At 58.9% G+C, this 16,050-nt stretch overlaps 3 protein-coding genes across 6 annotated transcripts in view; 1 reads left to right on the top strand and 2 right to left on the bottom strand.

Annotated features, from left to right (window-relative positions):
* SLC6A9 (solute carrier family 6 member 9) overlaps positions 1 to 1,570 on the top strand; it is a 36,094-nt gene extending 34,524 nt beyond the window's left edge. The window contains exon 14 of the mRNA XM_087820386.1: positions 54 to 1,570. Within this exon, the coding sequence (XP_087676512.1) occupies positions 54 to 245 (192 nt within the window). The 3' untranslated portion in view covers positions 246 to 1,570. The remainder of the gene's footprint in view (positions 1 to 53) is intronic.
* CCDC24 (coiled-coil domain containing 24) lies at positions 1,286 to 4,854 on the bottom strand. 2 transcript variants are annotated; one of them, XM_087820388.1, is made up of 8 exons: positions 4,729 to 4,854; positions 4,312 to 4,510; positions 4,077 to 4,218; positions 3,306 to 3,380; positions 2,677 to 2,731; positions 2,123 to 2,192; positions 1,949 to 2,027; positions 1,286 to 1,869 (listed from the first exon to the last, which is right to left on the bottom strand). In XM_087820388.1, exons 1-8 carry the CDS (start codon positions 4,852 to 4,854, stop codon positions 1,638 to 1,640), a joined length of 978 nt encoding a protein of 325 aa, XP_087676514.1. In that variant the 3' UTR covers positions 1,286 to 1,637. The 2 variants fall into 2 exon arrangements, with proteins under 2 accessions (XP_087676514.1, XP_087676513.1); XM_087820387.1 differs by having other exon boundaries at positions 3,306 to 3,383; positions 4,077 to 4,193; positions 4,335 to 4,510.
* A 654-nt stretch (positions 4,855 to 5,508) lies between these two features.
* B4GALT2 (beta-1,4-galactosyltransferase 2) lies at positions 5,509 to 15,154 on the bottom strand. Of its 3 annotated transcripts, none has more exons than XM_087820384.1 (8): positions 14,995 to 15,154; positions 13,965 to 14,144; positions 13,073 to 13,428; positions 12,621 to 12,856; positions 9,539 to 9,729; positions 9,245 to 9,367; positions 9,027 to 9,131; positions 5,509 to 6,380 (listed from the first exon to the last, which is right to left on the bottom strand). In XM_087820384.1, exons 2-8 carry the CDS (start codon positions 14,012 to 14,014, stop codon positions 6,230 to 6,232), a joined length of 1,212 nt encoding a protein of 403 aa, XP_087676510.1. In that variant the 5' UTR covers positions 14,015 to 14,144; positions 14,995 to 15,154; the 3' UTR covers positions 5,509 to 6,229. The 3 variants fall into 3 exon arrangements, with proteins under 3 accessions (XP_087676510.1, XP_087676511.1, XP_087676509.1); XM_087820385.1 differs by having other exon boundaries at positions 13,965 to 14,141; XM_087820383.1 differs by having other exon boundaries at positions 13,965 to 14,423; positions 14,995 to 15,018.
* Between the last annotated feature and the right edge of the window lie 896 nt (positions 15,155 to 16,050).

The following is a 16,050-nucleotide window of genomic DNA, read 5'->3' as shown; positions in this document are numbered from 1 at the left end:
GGCTTAAGGGCTCCTTTCTGACATGCCTTGCCCCACCCCCACCTCTCCTGTAGCGTTTGAAAAATGCCACGAAGCCAAGCCGGGACTGGGGCCCCGCCCTCCTGGAGCACCGGACTGGGCGCTATGCCCCCATCTTACTGCCCTCTCCTGAAGACGGGCTTGAGGTCCAGCCACTGCACCCCGACAAGGCCCAGATCCCCATGGTGGGCAGTAATGGCAGCCGTCTGCAGGACTCCCGGATATGAGTACAGCTGCTGGGGAGTGCCCCAGCCCCACCCTGTGCTCCCACCACAGAGACTGGGGAGGCAGTGGACAGGTGTCACTGCCATGCCCTGAGCAGGGCAGCTGCTGTCACCCTGGCCACCACTGCTAGTGCGGTCATTTGTGCTCGTGTCCCCAGTGTTTACAGGTCCTTTGGATGCCAAGATGGAAGCTGGGGGAGCAGGGGAGGGAGAAGGCAGGGTTGCCGGTGGGGGCCAAAGCACTTTGAAGGGGTCTCGGGCCAGGTGCCCAGAGGCCTGCCTCGCTTTATGTGGCCTCTGATGCCCCCACACTCTGCCCTGAGCTAAGGTTCTGGGTGGGCCCCTACCTGTCCCTGTCCTTGGGCCTCCAGCCTCCTGACCAGTACTTGTGCCCTCAGAGCAGACCCCAGCCTCTGCCCAGGCAAATTTGGGTCTTCCTACCTGGAGGCAGGGTGAGGGAGTAGGGGGCTGTGCAGTGTTACTTGTCAGTCTATGCCACCCAGCCCTGTTTGTCTGTGTAATTATTTTTGTAAAAATTGTCTTATCTGTGGTTGCCACTCCCTTGCCCCCAACCTCAGGCCCCATCTGTCTTCCAGGCCTGCCTGCACCTCACTCAGCTGCTCTGGAGTTTCTGAGACTCACTGCAGCCCTGGCTGCCAGGCCTACCTAGCAGAGGCCCGTGACTCAGCAGCCCGCCCAAAGCACTAGTTCCTGGGGGTCAGGGGTAGAGTGCTGCTCAGCAGGAGGTTTGAGCCCAGAGCTCTGGAGAAGGGACCCTACATGACAACCCTTTGCCCTCCAGCTACCAGACGAAAGGCCTAGTCTTCCCAAATTGGGCTGCCTTTGTTCACGTGCCAAATGGCTCCAGCCCACGTGCACCATCCCCTCTCTGGAGCCAAAGCTCCTTCCCCCAAGCCCTGCAATGTCCATTTGTCTGCCCTCTGTGCCCCTCTGTGCAGTGACAGCCCCGGAAGAGCCGCCTCTAATTCTCTGTAGCAATAACGGTGCGCCACCCACCCCTGCCCATCCGTGCACCACTAGGATTTTAAAGTCCATAGATTTTAATGAAATTTCTATTCCTGTCTCTGAGCTGCTACTGTGCTTTGTTTGAGTCCCCCAGGGAGACAAGAGTTGGGGCTGGGATGAGACCTCTGCACTGTCTACACTCATCAGGCTTTTGTGGAGGCCTGGGAGGAGAAAGGCCAAAGGCTGTGCTGGTCAGGACCAGACACCAGGGACTTGGCAAGAGGGTGGGATGACGGTCAGACAGACAGACAGCCTTGGGGTCCTATCTAAGACTAGATCTGAAGCAGGCTGGACCATGGGAACTAAGAGGTGGCAGTAGCAGGTGGGGCCAGTTCCAGTGAAAGCCAAAGCCTACTTTGTGACCAGCCATCAGGTTGGGGCCTGGGGAACTGCACTGGACACTGAAGTGGAAGCTGGCCTTTTCCTGGGCCTGCACTGAAGCTTCCTTCCCCAGCGGCAGGTGGCAGCCAGGCCTTGAGGCCTGTGTTCCAAAGGAGGAGCAGGTAGGTAGTGCTGGAGAGGCCTGGCACAAACTCCAGCAGCTCCATGGAGGCAAGGCAAGAGTCTGAGGCCCTGGATGGAGGACCCCAAGGGCTGCTGCCTGAAAAAGGAGTAGCCATGAGAGGGCCATAGCCTGACCCTTAGCCCACCCTGTGCAGCGTCCATCTGCTCTAGTTTACCTGTGGCTCGGGGAGACACAGGAAGGCCTCAGAGGTGCCTGCAGCTCCTGTTGCATGGCTGCCTTCTGTTCCTTTAGCTCTGGAGGAGATGAATATCAGACACGGTGCCCAGCTCTTCTAGGGTATGGGGTGGGGAGGAGGCTGGGTACTCAGGGGTCTGCTTAGGTCCCTCACCTGCCAGGGTGGGCTCCAGGGTTGCTTCAGAGGGCTGGCGTGCCCCTGTACACTCTTCTTCCAGGCAGCGCTGTAGGGAGAGCTGGCTCAGTGCCCCAGCCTCACAGCAGGGGTGGGATAGGCCAGGGCAGGATGCAGAGGCCAAGATCTCCTTGACAGGGCCCAGGAACCAGCCCATGCGAGCACCCTCATCTCAACCACCTGAGAGGGCAGCCCCCAGGGGAACTCTGGCCCCCCTAAAAAGCCCAGTTTGGCGAGGTGGTGGCTGGCCTAGATCCAGACTTAGGGAAAGGAAGAAGGCAAAAGACAGGGGAACAAATCCAGGAGGTTAATCTAAAAGTGCTGACCTTGGACTTAGGTGCTCACTCAGAACCTTGGGCTTCTGGATTCACACACACACACAAGTACACACATGAGAAATGGATACAGGACTCACACAGCCTTTACATGCACGTAGGCACACAGACACATGCACATGGGCTCATACACCAGGTGAGAGGTGGCTGTCTACACTCAGTAGAAGGGCTGGGGGTGGGGGCAGGGCTGCAGCTCACCTGCAGGATGGGGATCTCCCTCTCCAAGGTGCGACACTCGTCCTCCAGGAGTTCCCTGGAACACGTGGGAGCGCAGCAGCCAGAACCAGTGCCACAGGACCAGGTCTCAGCTAAACCCTCCACACAGCCCCAACCTCCAGCCTCACCAGGATCATCCTGGCCCTTTCTCAGCCCACCTTGCCCTCTGCTGCCCAGCACAGCATTCCAGCCCCTGCCAAGCCTCTTCCTGGGCAGAATGTGTCTTTTCCTTGTGTACCTCACAGCATCCACTCTGACAGGCACCATTATCTCTTCATACTACTGCACTGGGCCTGCGACTTCTTTTGCCTCCATTCTCCCCCACATCAAAGCTCTTCCCCTGCTTAAAACTCTTCTGTGCCCCCCCCCCCACCTCAAGATAAAAATTCTCTGGCCATGGCCCCTGCTAGCAATGCTACTTGGCTACTTCCTGGCAGCAACCTCACCAGCCCTGCAGCAACCTGTCCTTTCCACCTCTCAGTCTTACTCTCATGGCTCCCCTTCCCCCCCAGGTATGCTGCTTCCCTCTCCTCTCACAGTCCCAGTACCTCAAGACCTATCCAGTCCCCTCCTCCCGGTTTCCACCCCCACTACACACTTGGGGGCCTCACCGCAGGTGTCCGGCAACCTGGTCAATGTTGGACATGTTCAGTTGGTCCTTGATGACACTGAGGTCTCTGTGACTGCTACTGGGAGATGAGGTCAGTATCACTCCATGTTGCCTCATCTGAGGCCTTTAGGACACAAATGTCACTTCTAGATGATTTTGTGTCTTTTCTCACAAAAGCAATATGACACAGTGCAACGAGTTCTGGAGTCTAGGTTTGCAAATGGGCTCTGCAACCCTTGGGCAAATTGATGATTCTTTCTGAGCTTTAGTTTCCTCATCTGCAAAATGGGGACATCACCCACCTCACAGGGTTGTGTGAGAATTAAAAATAAGTTGCTGCCATTCACTTCTTATGAACACACTCCTGCTCATTTATTTCATTCATTCCCCAGCCTTCTGCAGCCCAGTCCTCACTCCTGTTCTGTAAGCCTGGAGAACAAGTGATTATTGGACACCGCCTCCTCTCCTCTCACCCATGTTTGCATATAGTGCCTCCTCTTCCTGAAAAGCTCTGCTCTCTTTCATCTGCTCTTGGTACTACTCCAAGACCCAGACCAAACCAGTCGCTTTCTTCAGGAAGCCTTGCCTACACCCAAGCTTGGCAGGTGTCTCCGGTGCTTCTGCAGCCCTCAGGTGCTCATACCTACCACAAGTGGCTGTGAAAGTGTCCAGCCCCAGAGGAGGAGCTCCTGCATGGATCCAAGTGGGACCCATGGATTAGCTGGAGTCATCTGCCAAGCAGGGACAGATCCCTCCTCTCCTATCCCTTTACCTGGGCTCACTAGCTCCCATCTGGAATATCTCCTGTTCTGGAAAATCACGCCTGGGCTCCTCCAAGGCAAAGCGCAGGACCCTCGGGCTATACTGGACCCAAGCCTGGGTCTGATCCCTGCAGAAGGTGAACACGAAGGAAACTCAGGGCTCCTCCCGGGGAACCACAGGAAAGGCAACCCTGACTGGCCCCAGTCAGGTGCAGGGCTAGCCCATCTGAGTTGTGGGGCCCGGGCCCAAGTCCAGGTGTGTCTCCCACCTGCCCTCACAGATGGCTTTCTGGCGGAGGCCTTGGAGCAGCAGCCGCAGTTCCTGGCGCACAAGGTCTCGTAGCAGGGGCGGCGGCGCCAGAAGGGAGGCGGGGTCAGTGGTGCGGCCGGAGCCAGGGCCTTGCGAGGATCGAGCCTCCCGCAGCAGCGACCGCAGCATCACCACCTGCAAGGAAAGCCGACTCCGTGCGACCGGGAGGGAAGTGACGGAAGGGAGGACGGCCGGGGGAGGAGAGGGGAAGGGGGAGCCAAACCCGAGCGGGCGGGCGGGCCGTGGGACCCGAGAGCGTCTCCAGTTACCCCGCAGAGCCGGAAACCCAGAGGTGGGGAACCCCGGAGCCCGGGGGCCGGCCCGGGGTGTGGCCGCCCTCCCACTCGCCCCACCTCCGCCCGTAGCTCCAGGCTCAGGTCCACCGTCGTCTCCCCCAGAAGCCTCTTCACCTCGGGCTGCTCCGGGAGCGGGACGTGCTCCTCCACCAGGTCCCAAACCGACGGGGAAGCCCCCGGCATGGCCCGCCCGCGCGCGCCCGGCGCTGGGACCTGCGGGACGCACGGCCGGCGGTCCAGGGGCGCGCCACGCCCCCCCGCGGCCCGCGGGCCCCGCCCCGCGCGCCCGCCCGCCCGCCGCTGCTAAGCGCCGCCCTCGTTCTGCCGCCGGGCCCGCGGCTGGGTTACCCGGCGCCGAGCCGCCGGCCGGCGCTCTCCTACCCGGCTCCGGCCGTCCCTCGGGTCGCGGCTCCTGGCTACGGCCCCGGGAGCCTGACGGTGGGAGACCTGGGCCCAGACCCGCCTCTCCCGCGCGGCCGTCACCCGGGAAACCGCGCCGCGCAGGCCCCGCCCCCGCCCAGGCCCCGCCCCCTCCGGCCTGGGAGGCGGCGCCCGCCCGCTCGCCCAGTCGGACCCGCGGCGGACGCGCGGTTTTGGAGTCGGGACCGCGCGGAGGGGCCTGACCGCTGCCGGCTTCGGGACAGGTGGGAGAACCGAGAAATTTGCGCGCGCCGGGCTGATGACGCCGTGGCCTCCTCCGGCTCGGAGGCGGTGCGAGGAAGCCTTAGGGCTGCGAGCCGGGACAGCCCCACGGGTGGGGCCGGCACCCTCCCGCAACACCCCAGGGTCTGGATCCAGGGACCCAGATTCCCGTCCCCAGACAGACAAAGGGGCTGCTCCATTCACGTTTTTTACTAAAGCACCCACACAAGTTTCTGTGCAATATACAAACATGATCCGGCCCTGGGGCTACTGCCTTCTCTCCGAGGCAGGGAGGTGGGAACCAGAGTGACTGGTCCAAGCTCCACCTGCCACCCATGCAAAGCCCGACCCCAAGATCCCAGGCAGTAACACAGCGCCCCCTCTGGTCCCCTCCTGGGGCTGCTTCTCAGCAGGGGGCCACCAGAGTTTGCCCTCTACAATGTTGAATGAAAAAGGTTTCCCCTCCCCTGGGAGCAAGGGGGATCCCCAGGTCTGAGAAGTCCCCATGGAAGTGGCACTGCCCCCTAGTCATACCTCCCACTCTTCCAGGCCCTAGGGGACTCAAGGGAGGGGAAACTGAGGCACAGAGAGGTGGAGTGACCTAGCCCAGGCCACTCGGTGAGGCAGTGCAGGGGCTGACCCAATCCTGACAGTGAGGGGGGCTGGGCTGGGGAGGGAGGGGCAAGGAGGGATGACCCCAGAGGGCCACACTTGAGGGGCCTGTTCAGGATGGAAGCTCCCCCAAAGTAGGTTGTGAAACTTCCAGGTGCAGCTGGGGGGACCTATTGAAGACCCTCAGAAGACAGAGCCCACGGTCTCAGTCCTGGGGGATCCCCCACAGAGCAGCCGCCAGCCAGGCTGTAGGTCAGTCCTCTGGCGAGCAACTGTTGGCACAGGAGCCTTTTGTCCTTTATTGTCAGCCCCGAGGGGGCCAGGATGGGGGCCGTCCAATGTCCACTGTGATGTTGGTGAAGAGTGGTTGCCGAGACACCTCCAGGACCTGATACCGCACTGACCCAATGCCGTCCCGCTTCATGGTCAGCTTCGTGTTTTGAATCTTGGTAAACCTAGATAGGATGGAAATGAGTCCAGATCAGGGCTAACGACCAAACCCAGTATCTCTGGGGCCAAGGGTCAAGCCACCCTGGCTTCTTCCAGGGGTGACTCAGTTCTCCTTGCCACCCCTCCACCTATCTGGAGCCCTTTTGCGCTTGCATTGGACCTCAAAACAGAGATCTCACCCCCTTGAGTCCAGAATTGTGACATCCTCACAAATCTTCCATCTCAGACCTTCCTTCTAAGCTTTAGACCCAGACATGGGGCCTCCCGTGGACACCTCAAATGCAACATGTCCTATACCAGATGTGTCATCTTTACTCCCCAAATCCATCACCTCTGTGCCATCTTCTCTGTTCCTCATCCTTTAGTCACTCCGCCATCTATTTGCTGAGTGGTCCCCAAGTGCCAGGATCTATGCTAAACACCAGGGACACAGCCATAAACAGGACAACAAGGTCCTTCCTCTCATGGCAAGTCTATGCCACTAGGGGCAACAGGTAACAAACAAGGGACACATCACAGTGCTAAGGGACATAGGAGAGGGAGACCAAGAAGACTGACTTGGAAGGGGTGAGTATGTGACATCAAGCTGACAGCAGGGGGGAGAGCATTCTAGGCAGAGGTAACACCACCTGCTGACCCTAAACTCGGAATGAGAATTTGCACAGCAGAGTGGCTAGACCCTAATGGGCCAAGGGAAGACACAGAGTAAGATTAGCTTGGAGGTTACAGAATGTACGAGCAGGGCTCTGTAAGTCAGAGGAAGCAGTTTTTTATTCTGTGAGCAAGAAGACACGGAGGGGGTTTTAGCCCAGTCTGTGGGGAGGGAGGGACAGGGGACATGAACTACAGAAGGACAATGGGGAAGCAGGGAAACTAGTGAGAAGTCACTGCAGTGGTCCAGGCAAAATAGAAGGTAGTAAAGAAAAAAACGGATGGGCTCAGATATGTTTGGAGGTTGGCACAGATATGACTTGCTGATGGTTCAGACATGTAGGCGGAGGGGAAGAAGAATCCAGAACTCCTAGATTTGAGGCAAATGCAGCTGCTAGGTAGATGGAGCCACCATCCACAGGGTGCCTTTAGCCAGAACATCTTGCTCTCTTGCCATTCCCCCACCCAAGGCAGACATCACTAACTGATGTTGGCTGCTCCTGAAACAGGCCCGAGGCTCCTGGCATGTGCTTCTAGTAGATCTCCACGCCCACGCTTATCCCAGCTGTCCTGGTCCTCCCAGTCCTCCTGAGCTCAGCTCAGACCCCTCTGCAGCCACCGGGACTTGGAGCACTCTCTCTCAGATGCCCCGAAGCCCTCTTCTCCCAGTCTTTTGTCCCTCCCCTGCTCACCATGATTTTTAACTGAACTGCTTTTTCATCAGCTCCCTGGGCGCCTGGTGCTTCATGCTTCTGCCAAACATCAACCCTGCATCAGTGCAGCACTTCCCCACTCTTACACCCTGGGTTCAGAGCAGAACAATCCTACTGCTCCGGCTAGCTACACAGCAGCCTCATGCCCAGCACGCCCCTGGGGCCCCACCGATTCCCTCGGGCCTGGCCAGCTTCCCCCCAGCTCCACCCAGCAGCTCTGCCAGCCCTTCGCCTTCTTCAAGCTCCAAGGGTGGTACTTCCAAACCCAAATCTGATCTTGCTCCTTCCCTGCTTATAGCTCTTCCATGGCCCCCAACGCCCCTGGGACAAAAGTGAAACTGCCAACCTGGGATTTGAGACCCTGAACACCCAGCAAGGACCCTCTCACTGTCAGTCTCGGCCCTCAGAACTTTTAATACCCATGAGTTTCAGACTCTCAGCATATACCATGCACATTCACATTCCAGACTCCTACACACACTATTTCCTTTTTTCCAAACTGGCCTCTTCCATTAGCCTGGTGAATACAGCACTGTGCCCAAGGTAGGTGTGTGACAAATACTTGCTGAATGAATAGCTCTTGTCACACTCCAGCTTAGTATCACATCCTCCAGGAAGCCTCCCACTATCGCTCTGTCAGGACAGTACCTTGCCCTGATCACCTTGTGCCGTAACTGCCTGTCTCCCTCCCTGGAATGAACTTCATGTGGGACATCCAGCCTGGGCCCTCCTCCCCCACAAGATTTGGCACCAGACGGTCCCTGAATGGTGTCAGGAAGCCCTTGTCTACATTTCACATGTTCTCATGCACTTCTCCCAGCCAGCACCAGACACCAAGTGCTGCTACATCCTCAGATACAGAGCCCCCTGCTCCAATCTCAGAGGGGTCAGTAATGTCTTTCCAATCCCCACCCCACACCCAGTGCTCAGGCCACCTTTGTTGAGCCTAGGTCCAGGAGCTGAGCCCAGTGCCGGCTGTCTCTCATCCTAGTTGCTCTGGCACAACTGAAATCTGTGGGGACATTGAGGGGAATGCTATCTGCTCAATGGCGATTTGAGCCCTGCCTTTGTATTTTAGTCACCACTAGGAATCAGGCCAGGGGTGAGAGCTGTCTAGGGTGAGGCTGAGCTGGGGGGTGGGGAACAGGGGTCAGAGGTGCTGAGATTCATCTTTAAGAGTCAAGGGTCGGGGTCCTTGGGATCACCTCTGGAGATCCACGGCACTGGGGGTCACCCTCAGGAAGAAAGGGGTTAGGGGCCCTTGGGGTCATGGGTGCTGGGGGTCACCTCTGAGGGTTGGGCTCGTTATGCTTGTCCCGGTCGTGCTTGATCATGCGGTAGCGGCCTATGCGGATGTCTGGGCGCGAGATCTTCATCCCAGTCAGGGAGATCCTGGGGATGGGTACAGATGGACTACAGCAGGCACCAGGAAGGGCAAGGAGCCCCCCCAGTCTGCGCTGCACCCTCTCACACTCCCAATCTACTCTCCACCCGTCCCTACTCACCTGTTGAAGATGTCGTCATCCTCGCCACCCCAGCCCCAGTACTCGTTGGGGAAGCCATTGATTCTCAGAAACTGGGCTTTGCTCAGGCCCGAAACGCCTCCAAAGTAGCCAGCGTAGGGCAGCCTATTGTGTGGGAGGGCAGGCGTCAGTGAAGGGCCTGAGGGTTCCCGATGGAGGCTGGAGATGGGGTGGGGGACAGTGTGCCCGGGGCCAGGAGCAAGGGGGGCACTGGGGCTGGGAGTGAGGGCCTGGGAGTGGGACGTGGCACTGGGTCCAGCTGAGAAGGAAACTCACCGGAAGCCGAACTTGTCCATGGCAATGGCGAAGTGGCGGGGCTGGTCACCACAGCGGTACAGGTTGCGGTCGTCCATGGGGACCAGGTCCACGTCGCTGAAGATGAAGCAGTCATAGGTGGCGTCCTCCTTCAGTGCCTCTAGGAAGCCCACATTGAGCAGCTTGGCTCGGTTGAAGGTGTCCTCACCATGCTGGGGTTGGTGGAGGGGACAGGTCAGCTCTGGGCCTGTGACTGGCCAGCACCTGTCACTTTACCACTGTCCAGAATGGCCCTCACGGCCTACTACACAACACCCAACCCCTACATGGCTCCTTCAGATTCTTAGGATCAAGTCCACTCCCTACCCTGGACCTGGCCTTCCAAGGCCTTTCATGATTTGGCTCTAGTCTCTTTTCTGGCCACTGCCCTCAGACGCCAAGGCAGAGCTACACTACACTCCTCAGTGGTCCCAGAACATGCAAGACTCTTTCTTGCCTTGGCCTTGGTGTGAGCAGCTCCTCCTGCCTGGAATGCCCTCCTCTACTTGTCAAACTCATGTCTGGAAGGCCTCCCTGAACCTCCTGCCGCAGTATCATTACTCATTCCCTCCCGTGTGCTTCACGCATGCCAGTGTCCACTTAAACTGTGATTTAGGGCTCTTATTTCAATCTTCCCTTCACTCAAACATGCCCTGTGGCCCTGTTCTTTGTGCCAGGCATCTTCTTTGTGCCACTGGGGATCCTGGAGATGAGCAGCCCTGAGTGCACTGCATCCCTACTGAGCAGTCACGAAGTGAGACAAACAATGAATGCCCCAAATGACCAGAAACCCTGGGGACTGAGCTACGAGCCTCAGCCACCTGTCCCCTCTGGCTCATTTGGATCTACATCCAATTCCCTGGGGACCCTCTAAGACTAGGACAGGACCCGGCTAGGTTCACTTGTCTCCCAAGAAAATGACATGCACAGGCTATAGGCACTCATGATTCAGTGAGCCTGGGGTCCCAACCTACGAACACCAGGCTGGAGTCAGAGAGGCTCCTGCACTGGGGGTCTTCTCTCCTTATGGAAGGGGAGAAGGAATAGTGGCCCTTCCTCTCCACCAGCCAGCTTGTGCCTGATGAGGTGGGAGCTGCTACCCCGGAACTCGGAACCGCCCAGCCCCACTTGTTCTCTTCCCTTCTTCCCCTGTACCTTCTCTCCCACCAGCCCTTGGAACAACTGTCCATTATCTCCTGGCTCATTAGAACTGCTTTCCAACCTCTCACCAGCCAGGAACCCCAGGTTTCTCCCACATGGCTCATAAGCATGCTCAATTCTCTCCCATCTGCAAGAAAACACCTCCCTCTAGCCACCACCCTACCTTTTGCTGTCCCTTGTTGGCAGGGTTTTTTTTTTTTTTAAGGAGTTGTCTCCAATTGCCTATTTTCATTTTGTCAAATCTGATTCCTTCTTCAACCCACTGCAATCTGCTTCCGCCCCCACCATGCCCCTGAAATGGCTCTCGCTGGGCCCACCTTGTTGCTAAATCCACTGGACGCTTCTTGGTCCACATACTTCCTCACTCCCCCGGCAGTGCTCACGCACTTGCCGCGCTTCCTTCTTGACACTTATTCCTGGGCTTCCAGAACACTGCACTCTCCTGGGTCCCCTCAAACCTTTCTTGCCAGTCCTGGCAGCTCTGTGGCAATCTCTCTCTTTTCCACCCATCTCTTACATGGTGGCTGTCTCCTCTCAGGCCCCATGCTCCCTGGGCAGGTTGGACATTGTTGGTTTTAGGGACCATCTACCTACTGGTGGCTCTCCAATCCCTCCCTCCACCTCAGACCTCACTCCTAGGTCGACTCATTTGTCCAACTGCCTGCTAATCATTCCTCTCACACTTCCCCCAGGCACTCAAACACATCACATGCAGAAAAGAATTCAGAGTCACGCTCTCCCCCAGACCTGGTCCAGCTCCTGTTTCCATCCTGCTCACAGGCGCAGCTATCCACACAGCAAACAGCCAAGACAGAAGCACCCGGGCTGTCCTGGCATCTCCCTTTCCTTACTCTCCACCTGCATCACAACTTTCCCTTCAACCCCACAACTACTGCCTGACTCACACACATGTCCACCATTTCTTTCCTCAACATCATAGCCTCTTCCTACTGGTCACCCTGCCGCTAGTCTGCCCTTCCAGCCCATTCTCCATGTGCAATCAGTGATCTTTCTATAAGCAAACGTACACTTCACTCCCCCTTAAAACTTTACAATGGTGCCCACCACCTTTTCAGGCTGGATTTCAAGTTCTTAACATGTCTCCTAAGACCCTTATGGATTTGGCCTCCATCAGTTCCTCCAGCCTCATCTTTGTTACCCACTCTTCATTTTGGATCCCACAGCTCAGCCAACAATTCCTGGACACACGGGACCAGTTCTCTCGCTGGGGCTGCCAGGTCCTCTGCCTAGAACTCCCGCCTCCTCCAGTCCCCTGCCAGCTGATGCCTGTTCATCCCTCAAGGCCCATCTCAACCGTCACTTCCCAAGCCCAGGGCTGGACCTGGCCCCTCGGTTCTTCCACAGCCCCCTACTCCAACTCCAGACACACACCATCATCCTGGAGCCTCCAGGGATCCAAATCCAAGTCTGGGAGTTCTCTGTGGGGAGGAGGGCCTAAGTCAGATCCTCTCTGGGCCCCAGCAGCCAGCCCTAGTAGCCAGGCCCGTGGCAGGGCTCAGACAGTGAGCCAAGTTCCTAGGGCCAGCACTTTCACAGGCTAACTCTTCCTCTCCTCAGGCCCTCAACATCTCCTCAGGGCCAGCAGACTCTAGGCCTCCACCACCATGCGATGGGGCCCATCAAAGGCAGGCAATGGGGCTCATCCGCATTAAGGCCATGCACACACCCACCAGTGTGCATGCCAACATTCACATGCGTGTACTTCCCATCACGCATTCGCAAACCTTCCTATGCGCACATTGACATACAGGTACCCCCACAGGTAATTCACATATCTACACAACCATGGGCAGACAGACAAGGACCCTGAATGCCCCCAAACCCACAGGTGCCAGTGGTTCCCTGGTGGCTAGTACCCAGCCTGGGGTCATAGACAGCACACCTGGTTGATGACGTAGATGCCATAGCGCAGCCGCTGTCGCCTCAGAATGGGGTGCAGATAGTGGAGCCAGTAGCGCAGGTGGTGCTCCCGGTGTCGAAATGGGATGATGACCGCCACTGTCTGGGCTGGGGCGCAGTCGGGTGGTGTATAGCGGCCACCCAGGAGCACACCTGGGTTCTCCCTCTGCACCCGCTCCAGTGGCATGGGTGAGGTGAACTCAATCAGCAGTCGGCCCACTGCAGGCAGGACGGTGGCAGGAATCAGGCCTTCATCAGAATCCAGGGACACCAGCCCTCTCCCTCAGCCTGGGGGTGGGCAAGGGAACCCGAGGAACAGCCCTCTTACAACAGACCTGGACCCTTGGCACCCAACTGGTCAAGACTCCATTCCCCCAGTCAAAATGGTTAGGTCCTCTGCCCACCCCTATAGGCAGCCCTGCCCTGCAGGCTCACCAAGACCAGGTGGCGAGTCAGGACAGGGCGGCAAGATGGCAGCCGTGGAGCCAGGCCGGACACTGGGGGCCTCTGGGAGTCCGGAGCTGGGGGCAGTGGCGTTTGGCCGGGAGCAGTTGGTGCTGCTGCTGGCAGCTGGGTGAAGGACACGGGCAGGGCCTCGGGCACTGAAGCGGCTGAAGAAGGCCAGGTGCTGGGCATAGACGTCAAAGTAGAGGATGACAGCCACGAGAAAGTGCAGCACGCACAGAAGGAGCACAGCCTTGCAGACGCGCTCCAGCGTCCCCCCCAGCAGTCTGCTCATCCCGCAGGCGGCCTCCGGCCCGCCCAGTGGGCCCGGGCATCCGGCTGCCGGCCTGAGCAAGGGTAGGAAAGAAACCAACCCAGCCAGTCAGGGCTGGATGGGCAAGGCTACCCGCCCACCTCCTGCCCACTGCTCACACTCACGGACCCACATCCTCACACTTCCCGGCGTATACCCTCTAGCACTCATGGGCTCACATTCTTCCTGCAGACAGACACACAGACAGTCCCTAGCAACTCCATACCCACACATCCTCACGTACCTGAGTACTTACCTATGTCTGCTTGCATTCCTTTCCCTCACTACACACACACCCACACAAGCACAGCCTCACACCCCCCACACTCAGGTAATTGCCCTTATTGCACAATCACACACACACACACACACACACACACACACACCCATGTGTTCCCAGGAACATGAACACGTGACCTCTGACCACGATGGTTCATACCTAAACATGGAAACACGTGTACCTACAGACCCACATGTGTACCTGTGCCCCAAAGAACAGACACCCCACAGGGCAGCATCGTCATCCCAGGACTCGAGGTCAGGAAGGGCGACTACGTACTGAGCACCTACCATGCAGGAGTGCTTTGTACTCTGACTTCACTTAGTCCTCCCAGGAGCATGGTGGGCAGTCAGTGGTTTGGTCAAACAGGTCCCAGTGGCAAGCAGGCCAGGCCAGCTGGAACCAGGCTGGGAAGTGGCCCTCAGCATCCAGATGGCCCAAATACAGGATGTTTATGGGATCCCTTCCTTCTGGAGCAAGAGGTCAAAATACAGGGTGGGGCACAGGACACCCCTCTATAAGACCTCAAGGATTGGGATGAACTCTCTGGGGCCTGTCCAGCCCTGCTGGTTCTGATTCCTAAAACGGGGAACACTTGAGCCCTGGAGACAGAGGTGCAGCACTCGGCATGGGAGGAAAGGGTCTTGCCTGGGCCACAGCTCCAGCTGCGGTTCCAACAGAGCAGCAACACTTCTGTGGCTACTTCTGGCGGTACTTGAGGTTGCAGCGTGAGTCTCACTCACGGACACCTAGTATCATACCACCATACCCCTTGGTCCCAGCTATAGGCCCCTGCACTCAGATGCACACACAACCACATACAGACACACCCAGATGACAGGAACACACAAGGCTTACACACTCAAAAACAAAGCCGCTGATCCTGCACTTACACAGCCATACCTACAAGCTCCCGGACATCTCACAGCACCGGGCCCCACGTGAAAACATTCCCACCCCTCCTTGGGGCAGGGGCTCTGGGTCAGGCTGACCACCCGGCTGCGAGGTACATTTGGCCAGGGCTGGAAGGCTGAGCTGCCTGAACACGTGGCACCCCAGCACGGGGGAGGCAGCGAAGACTCAAGACTCGGAGGGTGTGGAGCCTGGGGGTGGGGAGGCGTGGATGTGGGGCAGGGGCCCAGGCAAAGGGGAAACGTGAGTGGAGCGCCTCCCCACGCCACGAGGCTGGGGCGAGCAGGGACAATAAAGGAGGCCAGTTGGGGGCGGGCAGAGGCACGGTGGGGGGCGGTGGGGGGAGCTGAAGGATGGGGATGGGGTGGGGTAACGCTAGGCCAGGGTCTGGCCACTAGCGTCTCTCACCGGGTCCTGGGCGGGGATCGCGGGGCCGGGTCCGGAATCTTGGGGCCCGGCGCTGGGGGCCGCACGCGCGCCCCCCTCTCACCGGCGCTCAGCAGGGGGCGCTGCTCCAGCTGGGGCGGGCTTCCCAGCTCCAGCGGATGCAGAAGGCTCTGTCCCCCATGGCCCGACCCCGCCGCCTCCGGCCACCGGGTCAGCGGCCCCCGTGGCCCCTGGGCCGCCTCCCGCCGCCGCCTTGGGCCATGGTGCGGAGCCGCCCCGGGGGACAGGGCGGGGCCGGGCTGCGGGGCAGACCCACGGACCGGCGAGCCGATGGACCACAGTGCCACCACCTCCCTCCCGCGCTACGGCGCCTCGGAGGGGCAGGCCCGGCTGGCGCACCCGCGCGCGCGCGCCCGCGGTCCCCCGCCTCCAGCGCGCCCGCACCCTCCGCGCGCCTCCGCCGCCCGCCCCTGCCCGCGGCCAAGCACAGCGGAGCGAGGAGACAGAAGGGACAGAGGTGGCACAGGACCCGGGAGGGGCGTAAGAAATCGATAAGGCTCATCTAAGGGGTTGGATTCGAGGTCTGAACCGGAGAGGGTGTGGATAAGCCAAACCCATCACGGAGGAGCGGGGTCTGGGTTGGAGCACGAACTCAGCCAAAGGGGCTGACTAGGGCAGGGAGGTTTGGGATTTGGCAACGCACTGATGGGAGCGTTATTAAAGGTCTGCCAGGGGTCAGTGGAGGGGCCCCTAGTTGGGCAGGACCCTTAAAGGCGTGGACAGAAGTTTGTGGCTAGGGCCTGGAGGTGGCTGGGGCTTCTAGGGTAACAGGAGGTTGGGTTAGATTGGATAGAAGTGGAAGGAGCTGGACAAGGCCCTGGGAACACGGGATCAAATTAGTCACTGACAGAGGGCGTGCTGGGATAGGCAGAGGCAAATGAATGAATGAGCTCCAAGCCCCAGGAGGGTAGGGAGTGATGGATGCCTGAGGGCAGAGATAGGTCATTTGGATTTTTCAGAGCCCCCAGGGCATAGGACTAGGACACTCCCCATCCTCCCCCACACAAACACCTGGGC

The sequence above is a fragment of the Miniopterus natalensis genome, chromosome 9, assembly GCF_054644295.1.
Source record: "Miniopterus natalensis isolate mMinNat1 chromosome 9, mMinNat1.hap1, whole genome shotgun sequence".
In the NCBI taxonomy this organism is placed as follows: domain Eukaryota; kingdom Metazoa; phylum Chordata; class Mammalia; order Chiroptera; family Miniopteridae; genus Miniopterus; species Miniopterus natalensis.
This window is presented reverse-complemented; position numbering and strand designations above follow the sequence as displayed.

Excerpts from the sequence above, each read along its gene's own strand:
- CCDC24 (XM_087820388.1), bottom strand. The coding sequence starts at position 4,854 with ATGCCGGGGGCTTCCCCGTCGGTTTGGGACCTGGTGGAGGAGCACGTC. Across the intron at positions 3,381-4,076 it reads ATGGGAGCTAGTGAGCCCAG|CAGTCACAGAGACCTCAGTG; the intron begins GTAAAGGGATAG and ends ATCTCCCAGTAG. Across the intron at positions 2,732-3,305 it reads CAGGTTGCCGGACACCTGCG|GGAACTCCTGGAGGACGAGT; the intron begins GTGAGGCCCCCA and ends CACGTGTTCCAG.
- B4GALT2 (XM_087820384.1), bottom strand. The coding sequence starts at position 14,014 with ATGCTCCTGGGAGGACTAAGTGAAGTCAGAGTACAAAGCACTCCTGCA. Across the intron at positions 12,857-13,072 it reads TGACTCGCCACCTGGTCTTG|TGGGCCGACTGCTGATTGAG; the intron begins GTGAGCCTGCAG and ends TCCTGCCTGCAG. Across the intron at positions 9,132-9,244 it reads GATGACGACATCTTCAACAG|GATCTCCCTGACTGGGATGA; the intron begins GTGAGTAGGGAC and ends ACCCATCCCCAG.